Raw genomic sequence first — 26,222 nt, forward strand, 5'->3', positions numbered from 1 at the left:
CGGACTACTATTTGTTTCGGTCAATGTGGAACTCCCTTAATGGAATAAAGTTGGCTTCAAGCCTGTAAAAATTACTTGTCGTAGTTTTTCGCCGAGAAACTAGAAAAGTTTTACACTGATTTAATAATGTTTCTAGCGGAAAAATGGACAAAAAGTGGTCGACCAAAATGGTACATATTTGGTTCATTGAAGTTTATTATAAATATAAAAAATAAGTTGAAGTTTGATTAGAAATACGAAAAGAATTTTCGACTACCCTATAGATCGTTGTTTATATACTTATTTGCTTATTTTATTTTATTTTTGTATTTTTTTCACTTTTTATTCTTTTTTAGTCTATTTTATTTTTTTCCTTCCTTACTGCTTTAAGATAAGAAAAAATAATAACTAATACTTTCGTTATTTATATAAAAAAAAACAATATTTTTCACTTTGATCGACTATATAAAGGGTTCAGTAAAGAATAGATAAACGATTTAAAAGAAATAAAAAGCTTTTTAACAAATCATTGTCGAAAGAAAATCCCTCCTAGAAAAATTGTATTCATCTCTTGAATAATGCAACAATATTTTATTTACATATGTTAATAATAATTGATTTATAGTTTATATATACATGTCTCGTTAACGCTTACAGCTTACAGGACTACTTTAAAAGATTAATAACAAACAGAGTGCCGAACGACAGAGTCAACAGCAAGCCATTCAGTCGTAAATTCATGGCACTATCACCACCATCGGTGTTGTGATCATCGTCCACACCATCTTGTATATCTTCCCACCACGTCCACTCGCCATCGTACAGTCGGGGGTCACTTTTCAGATCTTCGGGTTTATTATTCGGCGGATGCGCAGTCTCACGAAAGTATGCAACACGTTTAAGCAGCTCCTGCACCACCTTGCCATCACTCATCGATTCGTATAAATTATTGTATTCACACGGATCCACATCGATATCGAAGAGACAGGGCCCGACCAGCGGTTCACATGCTGTGCGCTGCGTTACATTGCCAAGCATACAATTAATTGCCGCATCTTGACGCAATTTCGTTATGTTGACGGAACCCGCAAGCGCCGTTTTCGCATTTATCGCGGATAAATGCTGCCACACGGTGGTGTTCATAATGGACTCCTCATAATTGGCAGCACGCGGGTCCATCTCCGCGTTGTTGTCGTTCTGACGCACACTGAGCCAGCCATCGTAGTTGCCATCATCTGTGGTGCCATTGATAAATTTCCATTTACCTTTACCATATGAGACGTACTGGAAGATATCATCGATATTGTGCACAATCTCACGTTCCACGGCATCGTAACCATATTTGAGTGCAGACCATAAATTCAAACCGTCGAGGTTCATTTGCTGTGTGTCGAGTTGTATGTTGGCCGCCGCGGCTAAGGTGGGTAGCAGATCACCAATGTAAATCTGTTGTTTCCAAACGGTGCCTAAATTTTCGAGCAGCGGTGACCAAATCACGCCCGACGAGCGTATGGCCCCCTCCCAGGGTGAGTTCTTTTGCTGTTTGGAAAATGCAAAGTTAAGTTTTTAAAGTAAAAATTGAATTCAACATTTGTACTTACACCTCTGAATGGATAATTGGAGGCGGTAGTGGCAAACAATCCTGCCGTGGGTCCACCGTTGTCGGATAAAAATAGTAGAATGGTATTGTTGAGTATGCCTTTATTTGCGAGCGCATCTATTACGGAACCCACACTTTGATCAAGCTTCGAAACCATAGCTAGGAATAAAATGTGAAGAAGGTGGAAGTAGTTTTGAGATATATGTTTGTATATTTCTGCTTAAATAAAGACGGTAGTGGCAAGCACTGCTCTGTGAACGCTAGTATATATAAAAGTGGTTCTCAGCTAGTTCTATGGCTTTAAAAGGGTGTTCCTTTAGACTAATTGAGACCTTTTGGATCTGTTTCATAGATATAGATTACTTGAAAACCAACCGTTCCCACGACAATTGGGTTTAATTAACCAGAATGGACCCCGTTTTTTATCCGGCTAAGGACTGTCAACTCGGTACCATGCCTTGAACTGACTTTAGGAATGTTTTCTGCCGCTACAACAACAACAACTTGAAAGCCATTCCATTAAAAAGGAATATTGAAGATTCAATGAATTTTAAGACAGACATTACGATTTTGAACTCCGCACCTCAATTTGCGCAATCTTCAACTAAATAAAAGCGTCAGATGGGAACTCTAAGCAATTCTCTTTATGAACTTCCGGGAGAATCATTAAACACCCATTGTATATAGAGATATGTCCACATTGTTTACGAGTAACATGAAATCATCCTTAAATTAACATTTTACTGCCTCAACTCACCCGCATACGTTCGCCTGTTCACATCTTTAATGTATGCAAATTTCTCAACTTCCTCTGGTGGCGCCTGTAATGGTGTGTCATCATTCCCAGCATGTGGTGCCAGCTCTGCCAGAAACAAAAACAATGGCTTTTCGGTGGCATCGTGTTTGCTTATCAGTTCGGTCGCCGCATCGGTGAGTAGATCTGTGACATAAGTGCCGATACAATCGCGCGACACAGCCAAGTTGTCACGGAAATCGTGACCATTTGATAGATTTTGTGCCTATAGAAATATTTTTATTACTGTTGGTCAGTAAATACGAGCATTTTTTGGTATGCAAATATTTCCTGTCCATATTTATATACAGACAAAATTTGCAACGAGTTTTGATTTTTAAATTTAGGAATTTTGAACTCACCGTAGAATCCAGCGTATGATTGTAGTAATCAATGTAGGCACCCAAGTAGCCGTAGTGATGATCGAAACCTCGTTTTGTGGGCGTATACGCTTTACGTGAAAAACCTTGATGCCATTTGCCAATTATGCTCGTGTAGTAGCCGTGTTCTTTGAAGACCTGTGCTATTGTCGTTTCATTTAGCGGTAGAGCCCAGGGTTGATAGTTCGGTATGACATAGTGTTGCATGCCTGAAAGAAAGCGGTAAGTTTTTGGTTTAATCAATGTCGGAAGAGGAGAGTTAACTTAGTACTAAAAATAAAATATCTCTGTATTTATAGTTTAAGCTGTGTTTTTCATATAAAACCGACACAATAAGATTTTAAACTCCAACAGGAAAGTTTCCTAGATTTTTTTTTAAATATCTCTCACAAAAGTTGACTCAAAGCCCCTCTACTAGAAAACGGAACCGTAATTAGACTCCAGACTAATAACACAGCCCTGCAAATTAACTTAGACCTTAGTTTTAACAGCCGCCACGACCATACATATAACTTCGACGAAAGCGCTTCTCAAACTCAAACAGGAATGCTCCCCATATTTTCTTAACCTTAATATCTTTCCTCAAATTTGAACAGAATCTTATCTCCTGAACCATTTTTAGATTCCAAACTAATAACACATACTTCTAAGTTAGCTTTGAACTTAGTATTGAGCATGACCATTCATATAAATCCGTTGAAAGAGTTTCTCAATCTCAAACAGGAATTCTCCCTAGATTTTTCTAATCTTAATACTTTTCCTCAAAATAGAACCGAATTGTCTCTCCCGCACAACCGAACCGTTTTTAGATTCCAGACTAACAACACAGACTTCCAAGTTAGCTTGGACTTTCGTTCTGACCATTGTCATGACCTCGATTTGATATTCATTAATCGTTTTTGACACCTTAAGTTCGGATCCGTAACTATATATCGATCACCCTTTAGCTAAAGTTTTTTACATGCTATGATTCATCTATCCATTGCACTATCTAACCTATGCTACAAGTATTAAGATAATTCCATATAATCATCCGTTCGACTTAAGTGGATTTGGAAATAGAGATACCTAATATATCGCAACGGCTTAAAGCTAGAACGACATTCTACGTCAGATGCCCAACAATTTGACCAGAGATACCACAAATTTGGGCCCCATCGACACCCAGCTTTTTATAGAAGTGTATAGTTCCGTCTTCCAAAAACTCTTAGGAAGAGAGTTCAAATGTTGTAGGCCATATCGATACTCAACTCCATCTAGAAGTGCATTGATCCGTCGTCCTGAGACTTTTATGTAAAAACTTTAAACTTAATAGGCCATATTTCAAATTTAATAGACGCTATCGACAACCGACTCCTTTTAGAAGCATATTGCTTCGTCAATCAGATTAGATCTTACTATACCTACATCTAAAAGCTTATTTAGTCTAATATAAAACTTTACTAAATGAATGAGTCAGCGTAATCCATTCATATCAATAATCACAACACCTGTATATATTGGTTATTCACCTGTATGTATTGGATATTTTCCGGTTAGTAGCGCCGATCGCGAAGGCGTGCACATAGGTGCTGCGTAGAGGTTTTTCAGAATAACGCCACTATAAGCCAAAGCATCGATGTTGGGTGTCAAAAATTGATTGGAACCTCGGAAACTGACATCGTCCACACCCTGAAAATTAACGTTTGAATGTTATTTTTTTTTACGAATATTGAAGTAAGCTAGTCAGCACTCACCAGATCGTCAGCCAATATAATTACTATATTGGGTTTATCATTACTTTGTGCTGACGTCAGTACATTGAAGCATAACAATATAATTGCCAACGCTTGGCGGAAATTCCACATAATTTTATGCATTTTGAAATAGGAATTAGTTACTTTAATACCCGAGTTGCTAATCAATTTAATTGTATCGATTAGAGATTATACTAAGCACAGCTGTCGGCAAGAGATCTTCAGATAATTGTAGTTTTCGCGCAAAACTTAAATCATTTCACTTCAATTCCGTATACCTGGAATAATAAAGAATACATTTTAGATGAGTGTATTAATTTTGAAATATTTGTGAGAAAAACTTCTGCTTATTCGAAAGATTTGACTTATGCGCTTTTTGTATAAAAATATATTGGAACGGTATGATCTGACCAATAAATTATTATTTCGGTATAGAAATTTCACAAAAGATTTTTTGTAATATTCCGCTGATTTGATTTGTATTGAGGTTTTATACCCGGTCCGTTTAGGTTACGTTGACCAAACTCTCGTGGTAACCATCATTAAATATCCTACTGTCTGTGTACTGAAGAAAAACCTATTTTAATGATTCTTAAGCTCGTTGGACGGTCTTTGATCATATTTTTTTACATATGATGTTCGGTGGAATTTAAATGATTTTCTCATTTCTTTAGCTAATCAAATCTATTGGTCCAATTGACCTATATGAATGTCGTTTTGAAGATGCTTCCTACTCACAGGAGCTCCACTTCGTAAAAGTTTTACACAATATTAGTTCTTAACACAAATTTCTGCAATCTCAAACTATATGTATACGATGTATTTAGCTTTGACCGCCAAGACTTAAGTGTCATTTGGAAATGTAATGCATGATTGGTTCCAAATTTTTTCGAAAAACAGCATCGCGTTATTTTCTATGGAACAATGCTGTCCGATTGCCATTGTGTCATGAAACGTATTATTGCCAGCGATGAGTCTTGGATCTATGCTAACGATCCGAAAGCAGACGATCAATTGGCCGAAAATCTTGGCAAAGGTGAGCCGAAACATAAAAAACCACCTCAAGGCAGCTGGAAAATCAAGATTATGTTGACAGTTTTCTTCGATTAGCGAGTTCACAAATCAAGTATATGTTGATTTACGAGGTGTGGTGCACTCCGATTTCCTTCCGACCATCCGATCTGCCCACAGGGAATATCATTTGAGTGTTATGCATCTTTTGCCCGAAGCTATTTGTATCAAGAGACCGGAATTATGAGCCGACAACTCTTGACTTTTGCACTACGATAATGCTCCGTCGCATACTGCATTCATTCTTCGTGAGTTTTTCCGCAAATTTTCAACCAATATCGTGCCGCAATCACCGTATTCGCTTGATTTAGCTTCGTGTGACTTTTAATGTTCTGAGATTTTATTTCAAATACTTCAACAAATATCCTTACATTTTTCAACTTTTCTAATTTTCTACACTTATGACGAACCTATCCACTTAAGCATGATATCACAAAAGTTCTATACTTGTAGTAATAAGTGCTTAATCTCAGGAATGTTATATTATCACTTAAGGAATAAAAATTTTCTTTCACTCGATATAAGTTGGAGTACGTCGAATCAAGGAAGCAATGGATCGCAAATCAATATATTTTTCAGTAAACGCGACATTGTCATCGACAAAATCATAAGAGTCATCGTCAAAATCATAAGATTGTTCAACAGTCCACATCTTATATTTTAATTAATAAATAACAGTTAACTAAATTTTAAAAAAATATTATTTTAGCTAATAATAGAGCATTCAAATGGTCATCATGATTGTTGGAAGCACTTTTAATGATTTTGAATAGTTATTGCAAACATGTTGCTCTGGAGATTCTGTATATGTACCGTATTTTTATAAACAATTTATGACCTCAAGGTATTTATTTTGAATATTACTGATGTTTGAGTTTCGTGCTGCAAAAAATCTTGCATCTCTTTTATCATATTTGTGGAATTACTGGGAACTGATTATAATGGGTTGTCAAAAAAATCTTGCGGTATTTTTATGAAATTTTTTTTATTGAAATTGAAATGAATTTTTGATGACTCATGCCCAGCTCTTGACCGATGCTACGGCTGCTACTATGCCGGTCTCTTTCGACCAATTCAGCGATTTTATCGCAATTTTCGACGACAGGCCTTATTTCCGGAGCGTGGCGCATCTTCGACCATCTCTACACCAGAACGAAAACGTTGAAACCATCGTTGTGCGGTGGAAATGGAAACTGTATTGGGTCCATAAACTGCACACATTTTATTGGCGGCTTGAGATGCATTTTTGCCTTTATCGTAGTAGTATTGTAAAATATGCCGTATTTTCTCTTTATTTTGCGCCATGTTTGCGACGCTATAACTCACGAACGATTTAAAAGAAACGACAATCAATCAAACACGTGTTACCTGGTGAAATGAGCTAGAACTACGCGCTTTAGAACTACGCGCTTTGAGCGCCAACTAGGGAAAATATCGCAAGACTTTTTTGACAACCTATTATCAATTTTTGGTTGATGATCCGAAACTCAACTTCAAACATATTCGTTTTGGTAGATATCTCAATAAATTATTTTCCTGATAATAATGTAGTCTCGTTTTAAAATTAGTTAAAATCCGTTCAATATATCCGCTGGCATACAAATACCTGATCTAATGATTTTCCAATTTCAGCAACATTTATATTAACTGACTTTCTTTTATATAAGTGGGAGCTGATTTTGAGACCAAGATGATCAAAGTCCTCTGTAATATAAAAATATATACAATATATTTGATAGGGTATCCAACTTTTCCTGCAGAATTACACGATTCATGGCTAAAAGGGTATAATGAACTTATATCTTTCTCTTTTGTTTAATGTGTGACATTTAGTGAGTGTAAGCAGGATTGAAGGCGTTAAACGGTGTTATCTATTGTCAAACAACTAAATTCCAGTCGAATCTCTCTCTCTAGAAACTCATAAATAATCACGAAACTTAATGGTCCTTTCTACTTTTTTGGCCCGAAAATCTGCTGTTTTTTCTGGAATTTCTTTTTCGAAAGCAACAAAGGCCAAAAGGACGAAAACTTCACACAGCTGTCAGTAAAAGTTTATTCTTCACACATTTTGTTTAGATGGTACAAGTAAAAGGGAGAAGCGACTATAATATATAGCTGTACCGAATAATGCGTATGGCAGTGCCATTTGACAAGATATTTTCACTAGAAATTTGTAGAGGTTATTTTCGACAATGTCCGAAGAAATTTTCAGTGTTAACTATAGCATATATCGCCTTCGTGAAATAAAATCTTGGAAAAATGCGTGGTAATAAAATTTGGGATATTTTAACAATATAATATCCAAAAAAATTGTTCAGAACGAATTACTATAGCATATAGCTTCCATATAAACTGAACACATAGTTACTAAAGAAATGCACCTGTGAAGGGTATTTAGCTTCGGTGCAACCGAAGTTAATGTTTTTTCTTGTTTTAATAACAATTATTTTTATAAATGAACAATTTTCAATATATTTGACAAATTCTATTAACATTGATGCTCGGATTCCTGATGCACATGTGTAAACAATATTGTGGCGAAACGTAGTTTTGAGAAAAACTGCAGAGTCGGTCCATAACTTTCGTTTTCAAATTGAAAACTTTAAGCGCGTATTCTGAATATGAATCTGCCTGAATATGTGAAAATATAAGAAGCGAATTTTTTTGATCTCACAAGACAGTAATGCCTCTTAAACTCAAAAGTACCAAAAAAAAAAAAAATGAGTCGTTTCAAATAAGCACCTTACGATTGAGCTATGCCTGAAGTGAAGACAATTCAAACTGTTCAATTAAACTACGATTAAAATTGACTTTATCATGCAATTGGCGCTTTTTGAATTGAGTATTTAAATATAGACACAAATTGAAAGTCACTTCGTGACATGTGTAACTGTCTGATTCGAAGAACACTGCGAATAAGCTTTTGCACAATAACTCTATAATTTGTCTAATCTTCACATTTGTGGGTGTCGATGCTCATTAAATAATTTGTTATGTCAAATTAGATAGAGTTTTTTCCCCGTTTGCATGCTGACGTGTCTTAATTTACTTAACCGTATTTAATAGCGCCAATAAACTTCGAAATGTATGTAGATGTATTTATATTTCTAAATAGAAACATACACACACATACACGCTTATGATAAAATGAGTTGGAAATTTTCGAATTAAATTTTCAGTCAGTCGGTCGAAAGTATTTGTCATTCACTTATTTGGAAGACAAATATTTTTAATTATTTTCAGATAAGAAATCGGTTAGTCAATTAGCTTAATGGACGCTGTAGTTTTGTTTGTAATATTTCGCAGTTGGTGCCGATTAAACAAACCAAGCATTTACTCGTATAATACTTTGTGCTTCGTTGTATTTTTGAGGAGCCGATGTTTTTTTACTTTCATCAAAATTATTATATGTGACCTGGTCTACGAAAAGGGAGCTAACGTGCGAAAACTAGTTTTCTGTCACGTGAAAAAGCATCTCATCTTCCATCCGAATCAACTAAAAAGTGAAAATTGATTTTTTGACACCTAAGCCCCCTTTCCGTAGTCCGGGTCACATATGTAAATAAATTTTAATTTTTTGAAAATAAGCTTGGAACTTGTTGATTCGCTCTCTAATCAGCGCTAACTGCTATGAAATTTTTGTCTAATTGAAATCTTACTTTGAACAAAAACATTTATTATTAGATAATATGCGACCCAACAGACGACGTCCAGCACGATGAAAATATACCCGCTGTAGCTGAGAGTCGATTCGGCCACGTTCACAGTAACTCGAACTGACGTATGATACGACTTGGCGCATTTCAGAAAAAACAACGGTTTGGTGTGGTTTATGGAAAGATTCCCATCAGTCCATATTTCTTCAAAAATTATGTCGGTGAGTACTTAACCGTCAATGGTGACCGTTATCGCGCCATGATAACCGACTATTTGATACCTGAAATTAAAGCTCGTGATCTCGGTGACATTTGGTTTCAATAAGTTGGCACCACTTCCCACACATCGCATCAATCAATGAATGTATTGAGAGAACTCTTCGGTGAACAGATAATTTCACTTTCTGGGCCGATCCATCGGCATCAAGATCATGTGATATTACACCGTTAGAATTTTTCCTGACAATCCCGCTTCGATTCAGATCTTGGCGCAAAACATCACGTGTGTCATTCGCCAGTTGCCAGCCGAAATGCTGGAATGAGTCATCGAAAAGTGAACTCAATGGATGGACCAACCGACACATAGCCGCGGCCAACATATATAATAAACATTCCCCACTAAGTTTGAAATTTTCTATTTTCCGTTGCTTTAAAAAAGTAGGGAACCTCGAAATGGATCACCTTTTACAAAGCTTGCTAGGTAGGGCACCATACCCCAATAGTATCCGTTTCATAGCGAGTTGGTATTTCAATGTCCCTTTTTGTGAGCTTCGCAAGCGCTGAACAGCTACCAGAACGGCGTTCTGTTCCAGAGTGAATCGTAAAAGTTTCTCAGAACTATAAAAGTCAACTAATTTTAAATGAAAATTTTCCAATAAATATTTTATTCGAAAAACCTTGCCGAAGCTGTATGGAAGAAGGTGAGGTCGAGTCATCCTATCATTTTCTCCTCTACTGCCCAGCTTTTGCCAGGCTGAGATTGAAATGACACGGTAAACATATTTTTGGAGAGGTTAGTAAAGTGGCTGGGAGTGATATAAATCATCTTAATAAATTTGTGGTAATCTCAAATCGCCTTATCGATCTATGAGCATCTGAAGATCTATTTTCATGAGTTTATGGGTAAGACAAAGAACCAACAGCTGTCCAAGGGAGATTCATTGATTAGTATCAACCCTATGACCTATTTAACTATATATACTATAGTTTGGACACAATATTTTAAACGACCTTAAAACTGTTAGTCCGATTTTACTAGCTAGGTACACAAAGCGTTGCGTATCATATTCTGTCTCTCACAACATTATTGACCATGGTATAAATTCAAGTATTTCGAAACCAGTGACAATATTCGTGAAATTTAACTATAATCACCTGTTTTAATAAATGATGTCCGGAACTGACTAGAATATTTAAAACAAAGTCGCCTTACGAAGAACTATACTAAGATACGTCACAAAATCCCGATCGTTCTAAGTACAATTAAAGTTTGAATGGCTGTGGACTCGACTAAGATAAGATAATCTGAAGCCTGAAACTTCAGAGCACCTGCTTATTGACTGCATAGCAGTCTGCAGACGCAGGATAAAGGCTCTGAGATCTATTTTTCCAAATAGAGATCAGATGGCCTCAATAGCACCTAGCAGTATATTGGACTTTATCAATACGGTGGGGCTAGGTGAGTCTTTGCTATTTAGGAGAGGGCGCAATAGACCTAAGGTTTAACTTAGTTATCTTAAAATGAGTAGAAACCAAATAAATTAGGTCACAGTCGGTAAAACATTAAGGCGTTGCTAATCGTTTGCTTTGATTGGAATGGTGTGATTTAATATGAGGGTCAAATGTTCAGTGGTCGGGACAAGGACTGAGACCAGTAGGTCATTGTGGTATTTACTAGAGTGGTCATATAAAGTAGCGCAAATTCGGTGTGGGATTCTTGGTGGAAGAGACACTCCGTCGCCGAGTATTGGCATTCACCCCGTACGATAAACGTTTAGCCACATCTCGAGTTTTCGAGAGAAATATTCTGCGGAAGATTTATGGTCATTTGCGCATTGGCCACGGCGAATATCGCATTCGATGGAACGATCAGCTGTACGAGATATACGACGATATTGACATAGTTCAGCGAATTAAAAGACAGCGGCTACGCTGACTAGGTCATGTTGTCCGGATGGACGAAAACACTCCAGCTCTGAAAGTATTCGACGCAGTATCCGCCGGTGGAAGCAGAGGAAGAGGAAGATCTCCACTCCGGTGGAAGGACCAAGTGGAGAAGGACCTGGCTTCGCTTGGAATATCCAATTGGCGCCACGTAGCGAAAAGAAGGAACGACTGACGCGCTGTTGTTTGAGACGTTTACGTGAAGTAATTCGTCATAAATGACTGGTGTTGTGGGTAAACAAATATGGATTTTTAATTACATTCTAGCTTGATTGTAGTTGATGGGGACTTTTCGTAACTACAATACTGCTACAATTAAAATTCAGCCGCTGAAGGTACTGCAAGCCGTCTCAACCGCGGCTTATAAGAAGTGTAAGGAGACATGGAATAAGCATTGGTATGCTTGTATTGGCTCAGGCGCCTGGATTGAAGGCGGTAATAATGATTTATATTAAAACGCGTGAAAATGTTATTATTTGCTTTTTTTAGTCCAGGTCAATTGTTAGTATGAGTAAATAGAATATCGAAGAAAAGTGATAAAACAAACTCCTTAAAATCAATCCATCTAACCTGTGTTGATCAGCGCAAAAATTGTGTTTACCACACAAACTTCTCACGTAAAGCATTGTAGATCTTGGCTGAGTCACAAATAAAGTGCACATATTTGCTTTCGCTATCCTGCTTGACGGCTGTCTACTACAGTGTTTTTCTCATAAAATTCAAATAATTACAAAATGTCGAAATATGGTTCAAAATTTACGCAAACATTTCTATACTATGCAAATGCGTCAATTATCAGCTACTTTTAATGCAAATTTATTTAAGTCACAAGGCGAAACATGCGCGAATCTTTGTTTTCTCACCGAATTTCCACTTGTGCGCTGGCGGCATGAGGGCTTTGTGTAGCCGCTTAAGAACCTAAAATAAAAATTTTAATATACATATTTAATGCTTTTGCACCTTCTGCGCACTCTTTCACGTTTTTCACATTTTCGTTCAATGCTCAGAAATAAGAAGATGAAAAAAAAAACAAAACATTTACTTTGAGTTGTGCCTATGCATACGGCGGTGTGTAATTATTTACTGACGTACATACAAACAATTCCGAAATAACTTTTTTTTAAAACTGTACAATAGGGTGGGTCAAAAACACGATTTTTTCGCTTATCATTTGCCATCAAAGTATGCGTTTGCTGTTTAATGATTTTTTTGTTCAGTTATAAAAAATCATAAGAATAAAAACTACCTAAAAATAATCAAAACGTTAATATCTTTTCGACGTTTAGGTTTACAAAAATATTGTTCGCAGCGTTTTTGTAAAGCATGCAATTTTCTATAAAATCCATGAAACGAGATATTTTTTCAAATAGTCGCTAGCGAAGTTTGAATTTTGCTATTTGATAATGAGAAAAAAGGTAAGTGGCGGGCATTCCCGTTAAAATTAAGCGCTCATATTTGGAGTTAATTTCTTAGTTTTCAGAGTATCAAGCGGAAAATTCGTTTTTTACACACCCTAATGCACATACATATATTTTGGAAGCTAGATATGCTTGTAGGTATATAAGTATGTTTGCTTTCGTCGCAAGAGTGCTTTCGAGATAGCAGCTTATTTATCAAGTAAAATCGACTGGGTAACTAGAAAAAGAATACTTAAAATACTAGCAGGTAGTTAAGATTATCGGCTTCAATCGCGTAAGCGGTGTCTACGCCAATTAAGAAGAAGAGTTAATATTATTTTTAAGTAGTTTTCTCAGTTACTTTATTTTTGTCAAATTTTTTTTAAAGCATATTTTTAATTTTTTCACTCAGAACTATTTTTTTATAATTTTTTTGCATATGAAATTTTACTAATTCTTAATGCCAACTTTTTTTTCAAAAATTTATTTTATTTAGAATTATTTCGACTTTATTATATTTTTTATTTTAAATTATTGTTATAATTATAATTAATTTTTTATAAATTTTTCAATTACAATTTTTAACAAATTTTTCTGTATATAAATTTATAATTTTTTTTGATTTTTTTTATACAGAAATTTTTTTTTAATTTTCATTCAAAAAATTATTTTATTTAGAATAATTTGAAATTTTGTATGTAATTTTTTATAATTTCCTTTTTATAATTATAATTATTTGATTTTAAATTTTTCATATAGAATTTCTTACTAATTTTTTTTAATAAATTTTTAGTATATGAGTTTTCAAAAATTTTTAACATTTATTTTATGCAAGATTTCTTCTTAATTTTTATTCAAAAATTTATTTTATTTAGAATAATTTTTAGTTAAGTATATAAATAAAAAAAATAATTATAATCACAAAAAAATTAACAAAAATCTAAATAATATTTTTTTAGAAATTGCATTTTTTATTTATATTATTAAAAAAAAAAACTAAAAAATTGATATATAACTTTTTGCTATTTTTTATAATTATCATAATTTCATTTAAAATTTGTCATATACGTATGTACATATATTTTCCTATTAATTTTTTTTTAATTTTTATTATTTAAAAAATTCTAAGAAATTATTATTTAATTTTTTGCTAATATTTTTATAATTATAATAATTTTTTATTAATTCTTTAAAAAAATTTAAAAATAATATTAAACTTTTTGCTAATTTTATTTTAAATTTTTCATTTATATTTTCTTAATTAATATTTAATTTTTTGCTAATTTTCTTTTATTATTATAATTATTTATTTCATTTTTAATTTTTCATATATATTTCTTCACTAATTAAAAAAAATTTAAAATTTGTATTTGATTTTTTGCTATTTTTTTATATTTATAATTATTTAATTTTAAATTTTCATATATATTTCCTTATTAATTTTTATTTTGTTTTTAGTTCTAAAACATTAATATCTAAAATGCGACTTTTGCTATTTTTTATATTTATAATTATTTCATTTTATAATTCTTTAATAATTAAAAAAAAATTAAAAAAAAAATATATATATATAATTCTTTAATAATTAAAAAAAAATTTAAAAAAATTTAAAAATTAATATTTAATTTTTTGTTATTTTTTTATAATTATAATTATTTCATTTTTATTTTATTTTTAATTCTAAAACATTAATATTTAATTTGCTAATTTTGCTATTTTTTATAATTATAATTATTTCATTTTAAATTTTCGTTATATATAATTCTTTATTAATTAAAAAAAAAAATTAGAATAATTTAAAAGTTAATATTTAATTTTTTGATATTTTTTTATATTTATAATTATTTCATTTTAAATTTTCATATATATTTACTTATTATTTTTTATTTTGTTTTTAATTCTAAAACATTAATATCTAATTTGCCAATTTTGCTATTTTTTATAATTATAATTATTTCATTTTAAATTTTTAATATACATATATTTCTTTATTAATTTAAAAAAATTTAAAAATTAGTATTTAATTTTTCGATTTTTTTTATAATTATAATTATTTAATTTTAAATTTGTCATACACATATATTTTCCTATTAATTTTTTTAAATTTATAATTTTTAAAAAATTCTAAAAAATTAATAAATAATTTTTGGCTAATATTTTTATAATTATAATTAATTATAATTATTTCATTTTAAATTTTCATATACATATATTTTCGTATTAATTTTTTTTAATTTTTAATTTTTAAAAATTCTAAAAAATTAATAAATAATTTTTGGCTAATTTTATATAATTATTTTATTTTACATTATAACTATTTAATTTAAAAATTTTCGCATATAATTTCTTGCATTTTTTTTTTTAATTTTTTTATTTTATTTTTAGCACTTTCCACTAGAATTTATTTTTTCCATCTTTTTTTACACCTGCTTCGACTAGTTTCAAGTCTTTATTATAGCGCTTCATTAGCTGGCGTTTAAGTAGCTAGCAATTTGCTTTGATTTCAGCTTAATTTATTTTAACTCATTTATCTTCTGTTTTAGTGTAGTTTTAGTTATTTAATACTTGCAGGTATTTTGTTTTTTGTTGTTGTTTATTTTTTATCGACAGCCACCGACTTACTTCGCTGATTTATGCACTTGAATGGCTGAATTGTCATATTCTCACACACGTCGCGCGGTTCGACAGTTGATAATGATCGTTTTAATGTGGCTTCAGTATAAACAATGGCCAGTCAATGGACCATGAAGTGGTGGGAGAATTTTAGTATACGCTTAAAACACTGTTACTACCGAAAAATGTGTTGACTAAGCAATTGAAAATGTTTATTTTGCAGCAGCTAACTATTTTAGTAATTAATTTTAAACATGTCAATGAAGAAAAAGCAAAGTTTTGGCAGTGATATTGAAAGAAATGCATATATAAAATAATATATACATATATAAATTCATAGAAAATATTTAATTTTTTAACAGCCAATTCATTAAACAAAACTAAATTTTTGAAAGCACGTTAATTCTAGCGCCCACAATTCAATTGAAAAATACCTCAAACACCCGTCTGAGTTTCTGTTTTCTGCCGCTTACGAACACACTTTAAAGCCTGTTGCGGTATAGCACAATCCAACCCGTTTCGTTACGCTGAGCGCGGTTAACTAACTCAATTGCTTGTCCAACATTTTTATTTAATCATCAGTGAACACAAACAAAATCTATAGAAATAAACTACATGCCATTATCATATTATATTGTTTATTTTGAATAGAGTTGCTTCGCGGAGATTTAGTTAGGCTCGCTCGCACACTACGATCCCCAACCGTTTTTAGTCGGTAAGAGCAACTTTAACTACCGTAAACAGAGAGCGGGAGTTTCGGATGGAGAGATGATGGGAGATATAATGCTTGTGCGTTGGAGAGAGACAGCTGTAGATAAAGCCTATCGTGCTTATTTACCGTTTGGGGGAGTAATTGTGTATGCGTTTTCTTTATCAATTTATTTATGCAACCGCCAATGTTGTTGGAATTGATTTGATGATTTGTATTACATATATTTAAGTGTGAATTATTAGATGTAAGTGATTTCGAAGACAAATTGAAATTATTATATGTTTACATATCTTATCAATAGTTTACTTAACGAATATTCTCCAATAAATTTTTATCTGTGTTTGCCATATTGTTTCAAAATGATTTCTAAAAAGTCAGCGCTGCGGGGGGCTCGAATAAATGCCCACTTTTGGACTACTTAAGCCGCATTTGGGGCCGTAAGTCAACCAAAACGCGAGTTATATTCTCTTTTAAGACGTTTAATCGTCAATTCAGTAAAGTAAGGGTTACGTAGGTTTACGGATTTCAAAAATCGATTTTTTTACTGTCTTATTATATTCTATAACTCCTCTAGAATATTGTCCTAAATTTTTAAGTTCATCCGAGTTATAGTTTCCGAGATACAGCCTAGAGAACTTGTGCGCTCTTTAAACGCGTTTTTGAAGTCGGTACGAAAGATTTCTCGAGAATTCCTCAACTGATCTTCCAGAAATTTTACACAGGTCGTGGCGATAAAATTCTTAAAGACTTGGACGAAGAATTTTTTTTGCGATTACAACTTTTTGAAAAAATAGTCGCGAAATTTTCACTTAAATTTTAATTATTTTGTAAAACTGTCTGCCAAAAATCCATTTTCCTTCGTTCAAGTTCTAAGTTAAGGTTTTAACTAAAACACGTATTTTTTCTCTTTAGATGATCCTGTAAGGAGTTATCCTGCCAACTCGAGCGCATCTTTTTTCGGAAGGCCGACTTCATTTTTGAAGAAATATGGATTGTCTCTGCCCTTAAAGCACACTAGACAGTGACTTTTTGAGGATGTAACGGCGTCTCAACAATGGTTTGTGGATTATCATCTCTCGAAATGCGACAATTTTGTTTATTAGCTTACACCTTGCACCAAAAGTCAGCTTCATCGCTGCACCTAAAGTTTTTTTGAAAATCGGGATCTGTGGTCATCTCGTTTTTGGCCTAACCACTGAATGTGTACGCGCTTGATGGTCATCCGGCTTCTAGTATGAGTTGGATTTATTAAGTCCGCAAACCAAGATCCTTCAGTAAAATTTTCCATAAAGTAGATGGGCTTCATCACTGACTTTTCTGGGCGATTATGTCTACCGAAAACTGAACGCAAGACCTGAAGCGTCACGCGACCCAACTTTTTTTTTTGTTAACAAATTTGCACGATTTGCAAACATTGTTCCGGAGTAAGTCTTTTCGTCATAAAATGGCAAACCAAACTGTTGTTGTTGTTGTTTACTGGCGTAGAGACCGCTTACGCGATTATAGCCGAGTTCCAAACCAAACTGAGTGTAAATAAAATAACAGTTTTTAGAGAGACCAACTTCGAATAAGGAGCAAACCTTTTATATGATCAAACCACGATCCACCGTTACTAGATCCGCGATCAATTCCATCAGTTAAGACAGAAACCAACCACATATCACTTAAAACTTTTTGGAAGTGTGCTACTATTACTAAATTACACTCTTTTAAATATCACTTTTTGCTGAGAGAGATATTTTAAGGAGCTTCTGATTGAACATTTCGCCAAAAATTAGTAGAAAGAGCTGACTAAAAATATTCATTGTGATCCTATATGAGTCCTATATAGCGAAAATGGCTTAACAAGTGAGAGCCATACAAATGTGGGGTGTTATAGGCAATATTGAAGTCCAAACACCGCACCGGCTTTCTGACAACTTTGAAAGTTTCAGACAAAACTTATAAACGCACCACTTGATTGCCAAGATCGAGATTCTTAATTGAAAGCGTACAAAATACAGCTTGCGCAAGAAGCCGCTTGCCATTCCCAAGCTGCATCGGCACGCTCTAAGGGCTTTTGAAAAGTTCCAAGAAGATTCGACGTTTTCGAGTCAAATTTTGTTCAGCATCTGGGACCAAAAGCAACCTGAAGAGATTCAAGAGCTACCATTTCATCCAGAACAAACAACGATTTGGTGTGGTTTGTGGGGCGGTGGAATGATCGGTTTGATCTTCCGTTAGGAATGAATCATCGCAAATTGGACTCAACGAATGGATCATCTCAGACGAAGCCGCGGCAAATATTTGAAAGAGATAATCTTCAAAAAATAAACGCCAAATTATATTCTTTCGAATGATAGTAAATATGCCTCAATAAATTTAAAGTTTCTGTGTTTTTTCTTTAAAAAAGAAGGGAATCTCGAAATGGATCACGCTTTAGTTGACGAAAGTTTAGTCGTCGATTTCAAAATGCCGCCTTAAATCTCCGCTAAAACTGTAAGCTTCGTTTTCCTGTGGAAATTTTTGATATTTGTTGAGCAAATAATGATATTTCCGACCCAGTTTCTGCTTTTAATGACGTTGCGTTTTCTAATCTTGACAAAGTATTTAGTAAACTGCTGAGCGAAAAATCCCAAATAAGACGAGATGCACCATTTTCACTGCAGTTATTGCTACGTAATCGGATTGAACCAAAATTTATAACCGGTCAAGGATTTTTCACAGTTGCTGTAGTAGCTTTGACATTAATATTTATTGCATCGAATTTTTTTTTAACATAACCTATTTCTTTTTTTAAGTATGTACCATCTTTATGCCCTCGACTGAAGTAGCCGCTTCGCAGGGCATGCCGTAGAGACCGCAAACGAAAAACTCTGCAAGCAAATTAATATTATTTTCACAAATATCCAACACAGTAACTGCAAGTATTCGCAACTTACCTTCACTGGGTGAATCTTCCAAAAAGTTCGACCACAGGCAACGATGACGTGAAGGACTATACTCAAAGCTACCTCTGCGGTTAGCCAACGGCATAGCGGTATCTCTATACTGTTGCACACGTCTACGCATGCGTTTCAGTATTTTTTTATACTCGTTTAATGAAGCTAAATTATTACGTTCACATGGATCAACGGCCACATTGTAGAGACATTCTTCCCATAACGGATTGCAACCACGTTGTACGCCATTGCCACAATCTACCGTGGCTTCGTTACGCAGCTGATTGACATGTCCGCGCTGCAATTCGTTGTCATCATATCTTTGCAAAATCTGCGAGGTGTTTGAGTTCTTCACTGCCGCAAAGTAATCGACGCTACGCGGATCCGTATCGTATAGTTCACGATAGGTGAGCACATTACTGAAACGTCCAGCAGCTGTTGTGCCATTCACATACTTCCAATCGCCTTGCTGTAACGCCGCAACATGCCACACATCGTCAAGGTAATGCACTATTTCACGGGTGAAATTTTCAGAGTTTACTTTATTTGCTGCGGCGCTTAATGCTGGCCACAAATTCAAACCATCCAATTGCAACGCAGTTTGATCAAGCGGTATATTGGCGGCAGCGGCTAAAGTTGGTAGCCAATCACCTATATACATGGTTGGACGAAAGAGTGCGCGACGCTGCGCAATTAGTGGACTCCAAATGGCGCCAGCAACGCGTACGCCACCCTCCCACGCGGTATTCTTTTGCTGTGAAGAAAGTATGAATGAAGAGACTTTAAGAAGACCAGTATCATCATATCCATACCCCTTTGAAAGGCCAATTCGACGCCGAGTTTGCGAATAGACCAACTGAAGGTCCACCATTGTCCGATTGAAATATTACTATGGAATTCTTAAGCATATTGGCTGCTTCAAGTGCGCTTATTACACGACCAACACTCTGATCCAGCCGTGAGACCATTGCTGTTGAGGAGACAAGGCACATATTAAGTGTTACAATGTAAGAAAGGATGGATGGAACTATGTGTAGAAGTTCACGCAAGTGAGGAAAGTTCTCTGAGCGCCATTCACTTGGGAGTGGCCAGAAATTATTCTTTTAAACATGGTTCGAGCAGTTTACGATTTCCGGTCCTAGACCAAGTATGCTCTGGGTAACCAAAAAGCATCCGGTTGAAGGCGAACTAAAGTAAGAAGACGAAACATCCCTCCCCAGGGTTGTATGCTGGGTTTCGGACCCGCCACGGAAAAACAACCCGAATGAAAAGAAGAAAACAGCCTCGGATGAAAGAAATTAAAGCGAGCTTCCAAAAATATTATATCAATGGCGCAAATATACTATTGTTTAGTTAATAGATTTTAGTTTTATAAACTTGATTTCAATTTAGAAACAAATGTGCTTTAGATTTGACATTCTCATACTCAAACTTCAGTTGACGAACAGAAACGATCTCAATTGTCGAACAAATTTGACATCCAGTAAGTCTAACCTCAATTTTCGTTTAGAAACAATCTCTAGTACATATTAGAACTCAACAGGTTAAAATTCATTGTACTACAAAGTACTTTTGTTGGAGTATCTAGTCTAAGCACCCAGTAAAAACGCCTATGATAAGATTAAAGCCCTAGGATTATTTTAGTTAGGAATCGTCCAAACAGTCATCGCACTCACTGCCATTGTTGACACTCATAACTCATCCTCGAATCCAACGCAGAGGAGCTCTTGCCAAGAGGTGCTACTGAGTAGGCAATTGAGAAGTAAAGTCCTCTCTCGACGAACAAAGGCCAAACTCTGCAAGTCACTCATCATCTCCGTTCTGCTATATAATTCAGAGGCATGGACGATAACAACATCTGGTAAGTCGACGTTACGAGTTTTCGAGAGAAAGGTTCTGCGAAAGATTTATGGTCCTTTGCTCATTGACAACGGCACATATCGCATTCGATGGAACGATGAGCTGTACGAGATATATAACGACATTGACATAGTTCAGCGAATTTAAAGACAGCGGCTACGCTGGCTAGGTCATGTCGTACGAATGGATAAAAACACTCCAGATCTGAGAGTAGCGACGCAGTACCCGCCGGGGGAAGTAGAAGAGGTAGAGGACGACCCCCAGTCCGTTGGAAAGACCTGGTGGAGAAGGTCCTGGCTACACTTGGAATTTCCAAATTGCGTCAAACAGCGCAAGGAAAGAAAGACTGGCGCGCTCTTCTAAACTCGGCTATAACCGCGTAAGCGTTGTCTAAGTGAACTAAGAAGAAGAAGAAGGAATCCTCCATCCAAAATCCTTAGCGAATATTAGCGATGTGAATAAAGTGCTGGAACATGGAGGAAACTTTGAGCTGTTTCGTTCGGATAATCGTTGGAATACAACTTCAGGAACGACTGGAAATTCTGGTCAATTGGAATCTATAGTAATACTGACCATCGCAAGATCAATTTCCCGTAAAGAAAGCAAGGTACATCAGCAGCTCAGATAATATTTTTATATAGCGGAACTCTCTGTACCTTCTTCGGCTTGTGATCTCGTTCCATAGGGTTTCTTCTTTATCTTAAAAGCTACTACTTAGTTTATAGTACAGAAAAGCGCATGTATTTCTAATAGCAGTCGCAAGTCCTCCACATATTTTCCTTAACACAAATACTTGTTTTTGTTCGTTTTTTTTTACTCTAAAACATATATGCAACTATTTTTCCAAAAAAAAAAAAAATCATTCGAACGACTGCGAAGTAATTACGATAAACTGCGCTCACCTGCATATTTGCGTCTATTCGGGTCTTTGATGTAGTTGAATTTTTCAATATCTTCCTTTGGCGCCTGTAAGGGCTCATTAACGTTACCAGTATGCACTGCCAAGTGACTCAGCAAGAGTAAAAGCGGCTTCGTATTATTATTCGCGAGTATTATACGCTCAGCTTCGCTGGTGAGAAGATCTGTCATATAAACACCACGATCGGCGCATTCAAGCTCCAAATTGCGGTAGAAGTCATAGCCCATGGAGTAGTGCGGTAGCTTGGAAAATATAATAAGCAGAAAGCGAAAATTAAAAACATTTTTAAGAATCTTATGACAACTAGACCTACCGGCATTTGGCTGCGTCGCTGATAGTAATCAATAAAGCCACCCCAATAGCCATAGTGATTGTCGAAACCTCTGTATGTGGGCGTGAATTCACGTTTTGCAAACCCCAAATGCCATTTACCCACCAGATTGGTGGAGTATCCAGCTTTTTGGAAAATTTCTGGCATAAGCGTTAAATTCGTTGGCAAACCCCATGGTTCCTCGTTGCTTATAACAAAGTGCTGTGTGCCTGTGAGTTCAATGTAAGCATAACAAATTTAAATGGCAATAAAAAATTACGCCAATAAAGAAGAACAAGAATAAAAAAATTAATTCATTGTTCGAAAGCATTTACCAACCTGTGTGTATCGGATAACGTCCGGTCATAAGTGCACCACGTGATGGCGTACATATTGCCGGCGTATATAAGCGTTCCAGTATCTTACCATGGTAGGCAAGCGCATCGATATTTGGCGTCAGAAATTCGTTCGAGCCGTGGAAGCTGACGTCATCGAAACCCTGGGAAAAGTAAAACAAGAGTTTCAGTTAAAAAAGAGGAAGTTTTCTGAGATGTTAATGATGCAGTTAAACTTTCTACAAGGAAATTCTGTATTTCTTCTTTTTCTTTACTGGCGTAGACACCGCTTACACGGTTATAGACGAAAAAGTGTCTCATCCGAGGCTGTTTTGATCTTTTCTTTGGTCCGGTCCCAAAACCAGCGCACAACGCTTTGGAGGGTGATTTCGCCTTCTCACTTTAGCACGCCTTCAAAGGGATGTTCTTTGGCTATCCAGAGGATACTTGGTCTAACATCACAGTCGTAAAATTATTGTTGTATAGAGATTAAAGGTTAGCTCTGCTACACAAGAGGCGCTGAACTCGTCCTAATTTCCGTCTTACGTAAAAAGTGCTTTCGAATAGCTGTCGTTATTCAAATGGAAATAAATTTAGACTTATACCGTAACCTAAGGCCACAACGAATTACAAGTTATAGCACTCTGATAAATTCCAGTATCCTCATGGGTGCTATTGAGTCGATGTGATCCCTATTCGAATACATGGAATCCGATTCCGATAAAGCACAACTAAAAATGTCAAAAGAGTCTTTTCACAGTATTCATTAGTCGTTTGGAGTCGTCCTGAACTTCTTGGTACCTTCATTAATACTTCACATTGATATAGTTATTTATGGATAAAAGCGAAAACTTCAACTTCAAGTTAACAAAAACTGAGTAGTAAAATAATATAGGTGTTCTACAGCATAGTAGTATTCCTCTCCTTGGTAAAGTTAATAAAAAAGTGATGTTATCGCAAAGAGTAGTTTTTGAGCTGACTTGGTCCTGGTGCCATTCGTTCTCAGGAACACTGCAAGTAGTTATAAGAACTCCAGAATCTTCTCAACTTGGTAATATTACATATTGCAAGTGTCACCAATTTGCTGCTGCCAATAGACATACATATATAAGTATGTATGTTAGAATGATTCAAAAAAAAATATTTTTTTTTTCGTTTGGTACTCGGAAAAATAGCTTCCTAGACAACTCTAAGAAAGCCTCTCCAAACATTGACTTTTTAATTGTAACGGCAAGGTCTTCCTACATTCAGTTTTCTATTTTTTCTTATTATCAGATAGAAAAATTTATATCTCGCTTCCAACTACTTGAAAAAATATCTTGTTCCTTAGATTTTGTAAGAAATTGAATGCTCTACAAAAAAGGTCTATTATGATTTTTTCGTAAACCCAAACGTTTAAAAGATATTAACAGTTAAAGTTTGATTATTTTTGGGAAAATTTTTTATTTCTTATGAATTTTATAACTCAATGAAAAAAAATTATTATGAATGATGAAACTCATAATTTTGTAGGAAATTTACTGCTCTATAAAAATGGTCCGATATGATTTTTCGATTAAGTTAAGCGTTTACGAGATATTCGTCGTCAAACATCAATGCGTATTAAGGTGGATCAAAAAAAAATTTTTTTTTTTCGTTTGGTACTCTGAAATTAAAAAAAAATTATTATGAATGATGAAACTTATAGACTTTCTTAGAGGTGTCTAGGAACCTATTTTTCCAAGTACCAAACAAAAAAAAAAATTTTTTTTTTGAATCACTCTAATGTATATAACTGCTTATATTATATATTATACTACTAAATTTCAGATGCAAGTGTATTTAAGCTTCGACCGAATGACTGATAGTTTACTGAGCCATATCTCGTACCAATGGGTAACGAAAGGGTGACGATACAGCTGTACTACTGTGGGTAAAAAAGTTACTGGCGATGAGTCTTGGATCTATGCTAACGACACGGAAACAGACGATCAACCGAAAGAAGCACGTCAAAGCAGGTCAAAAATCAAGGTTGTTGACAGTTTTCTTCGATTGTCGAGGTGTGGTGCACTCCGAATTCCTTTCGACCGGACAAACTGTCAACAAGGAATACTATTTGAGTGTTATGCGTCGTTTGCGCGAGGCTATACGTAAAAAGTGACCGGAATTATGAGCCGACAACTCTTGGTTTTCGAACTACGATAATGCAACGTCGCATACTGCTTTGCTGCTTCGTGAGTTTTCGCAAAATTTTCAACGAATATCGTGCTGCAACCACCGTATTCGCCTGATTTTGCTCCGTATGCCTTCTGGCTTTTCAGCAAACTCAAGCGACCACTTCGGGGAAACCGTTTTAAGTAAATTGAAGTTACAAAACCAAAAACGATACGCACATTGAAGGTTATTCCGGAAATTGACTTTGACAACTGTTTCGAGGATTGGAAAAAACGTTGATAGAAGTGCATTGTGGCCAAGAGGATCTACTTTGAGGCGGACGACATAGATTTTGAAGAATAAATTAGGAATTTTAAAATTATGAGCAAAGTCTTACTATTTTTTGCTCGCAGTAGTATACAGCACAGCTCTAACTATCTACCGCAAATTTTTTTTTTTTTTGGCGAAAAAACAGCCCTTGGTCGGATAAAATCCGAGTCTATTCCGGTGCGTAGAACCGGCTGTCGTGAGACCTTTCCGTCTACCGGAAAGTCATAGCATTCTATGAACGGTTGATTACTTTTACAACGGTCTTTTTACTTATCTTCACTTTACTTCACATGTATCTTTATATGAAAGATCTTTCAACACTGCTTGATTTCTTAAGAAACATTTTGTCTTAAATATGGAAAGATACATATATATAGTAATTTATTCTCCGTCATTTTTCTTTTTCGCTGCTTTTTTGAATGGATATATTTTTTTCCTCTTTTAGTCATTTTTATTCGCTATGATAAGTTTCTTCGATTTGTGTGTTTTTTCACTTATTTTTTCAGATGCGAATTTATCACGTTACAACTAGTGGATTTCCATGAAAAGGCTATTCTAATGCTACTTTACAAAGACTTTATGGTTATTCCGTTAGATTATATCCGTTATTGTCTCTTGTTTTATACCCTCACCGCGCACTACTATATTTTCTAAACACAATGTATATGTCGACACAGTTAATCCTAACTCAAATATTTACCAAATCATCGGCCAGTATAAAAATAATATGCGGTTTCTCTGCATTTTGTTCCACATTACTATCAGCGACGACTAGTTGAAAATTGATAACAGCGAAACCGACAAATGCGTAGCTCAGTAAACCACTCAAAGCATAGCACAACATGTCAATTTCACTATCAATCCAGCTTGTATCGATGACGTATGCGTCCAAAGAGTTAATTCAAGTTCAAGTGTTTCAATTTTGATTCACAAATTGGTTAACTTTTGTTTTTGTGTTGCTAGTGCTGTTTAAGTTCATTCACCAGTTTGGCGCGTCGAAGTGACTTGGCGTTGTTGCTTACTCAATTACAACTGAAACGTTGATTTAATCGAATTTTAATGTTAAGTATCTGCGGTGGCTGTGAGCTGTGTTCTGCGGCTTGAAAGCTTAGCACTGAGCGCTATACAAGTATTGTGTCGTGTTTTGATAAGAGCGCAATTTTTAATACGCTTTTATAAGCTTCACTTGTATGTTAGCTTGCTTGTTTTTTTGTAACTTTTTCCAGTGGTACTGAAACTTAGAATATTTGAGCGAAGTAGCTCACCAAAAAGATGCAGAGCGTTAGAACCTGTTGAGTTCGAAAAGTCTTTAAA

General features: G+C 34.9%; 2 protein-coding genes across 2 annotated transcripts in view; both read right to left on the reverse strand.

Annotated features, from left to right (window-relative positions):
* LOC126762498 (serine-rich adhesin for platelets) overlaps nucleotides 1–26,222 on the reverse strand; it is a 234,692-nt gene that overhangs the window by 173,850 nt on the left and 34,620 nt on the right. The gene's annotated exons all lie outside the window — the stretch shown is intronic.
* On the reverse strand, nucleotides 551–25,952 carry LOC126762827 (uncharacterized). The gene is made up of 14 exons (XM_050479869.1): nucleotides 25,609–25,952; nucleotides 22,450–22,609; nucleotides 22,114–22,340; nucleotides 21,784–22,042; nucleotides 19,834–19,991; nucleotides 19,022–19,775; nucleotides 18,879–18,955; nucleotides 17,554–17,623; nucleotides 4,489–4,679; nucleotides 4,264–4,423; nucleotides 2,735–2,961; nucleotides 2,337–2,598; nucleotides 1,581–1,738; nucleotides 551–1,518 (listed from the first exon to the last, which is right to left on the reverse strand). Exons 1-14 carry the CDS (start codon nucleotides 25,750–25,752, stop codon nucleotides 646–648), a joined length of 3,720 nt encoding a protein of 1,239 aa, XP_050335826.1. The 5' UTR covers nucleotides 25,753–25,952; the 3' UTR covers nucleotides 551–645.

Source organism: Bactrocera neohumeralis, chromosome 6 (genome assembly GCF_024586455.1).
Source record: "Bactrocera neohumeralis isolate Rockhampton chromosome 6, APGP_CSIRO_Bneo_wtdbg2-racon-allhic-juicebox.fasta_v2, whole genome shotgun sequence".
Lineage (NCBI taxonomy): Eukaryota > Metazoa > Arthropoda > Insecta > Diptera > Tephritidae > Bactrocera > Bactrocera neohumeralis.

Coding starts and splice junctions, on each gene's coding strand:
- LOC126762827 (XM_050479869.1), bottom strand. CDS start 25,752: ATGTTGTGCTATGCTTTGAGTGGTTTACTGAGCTACGCATTTGTCGGT. Junction 22,043..22,113: donor AGCGACGCAGCCAAATGCCG/GTAGGTCTAGTT, acceptor ATATTTTCCAAG/CTACCGCACTACTCCATGGG. Junction 2,599..2,734: donor ATCATACGCTGGATTCTACG/GTGAGTTCAAAA, acceptor ATATTTCTATAG/GCACAAAATCTATCAAATGG.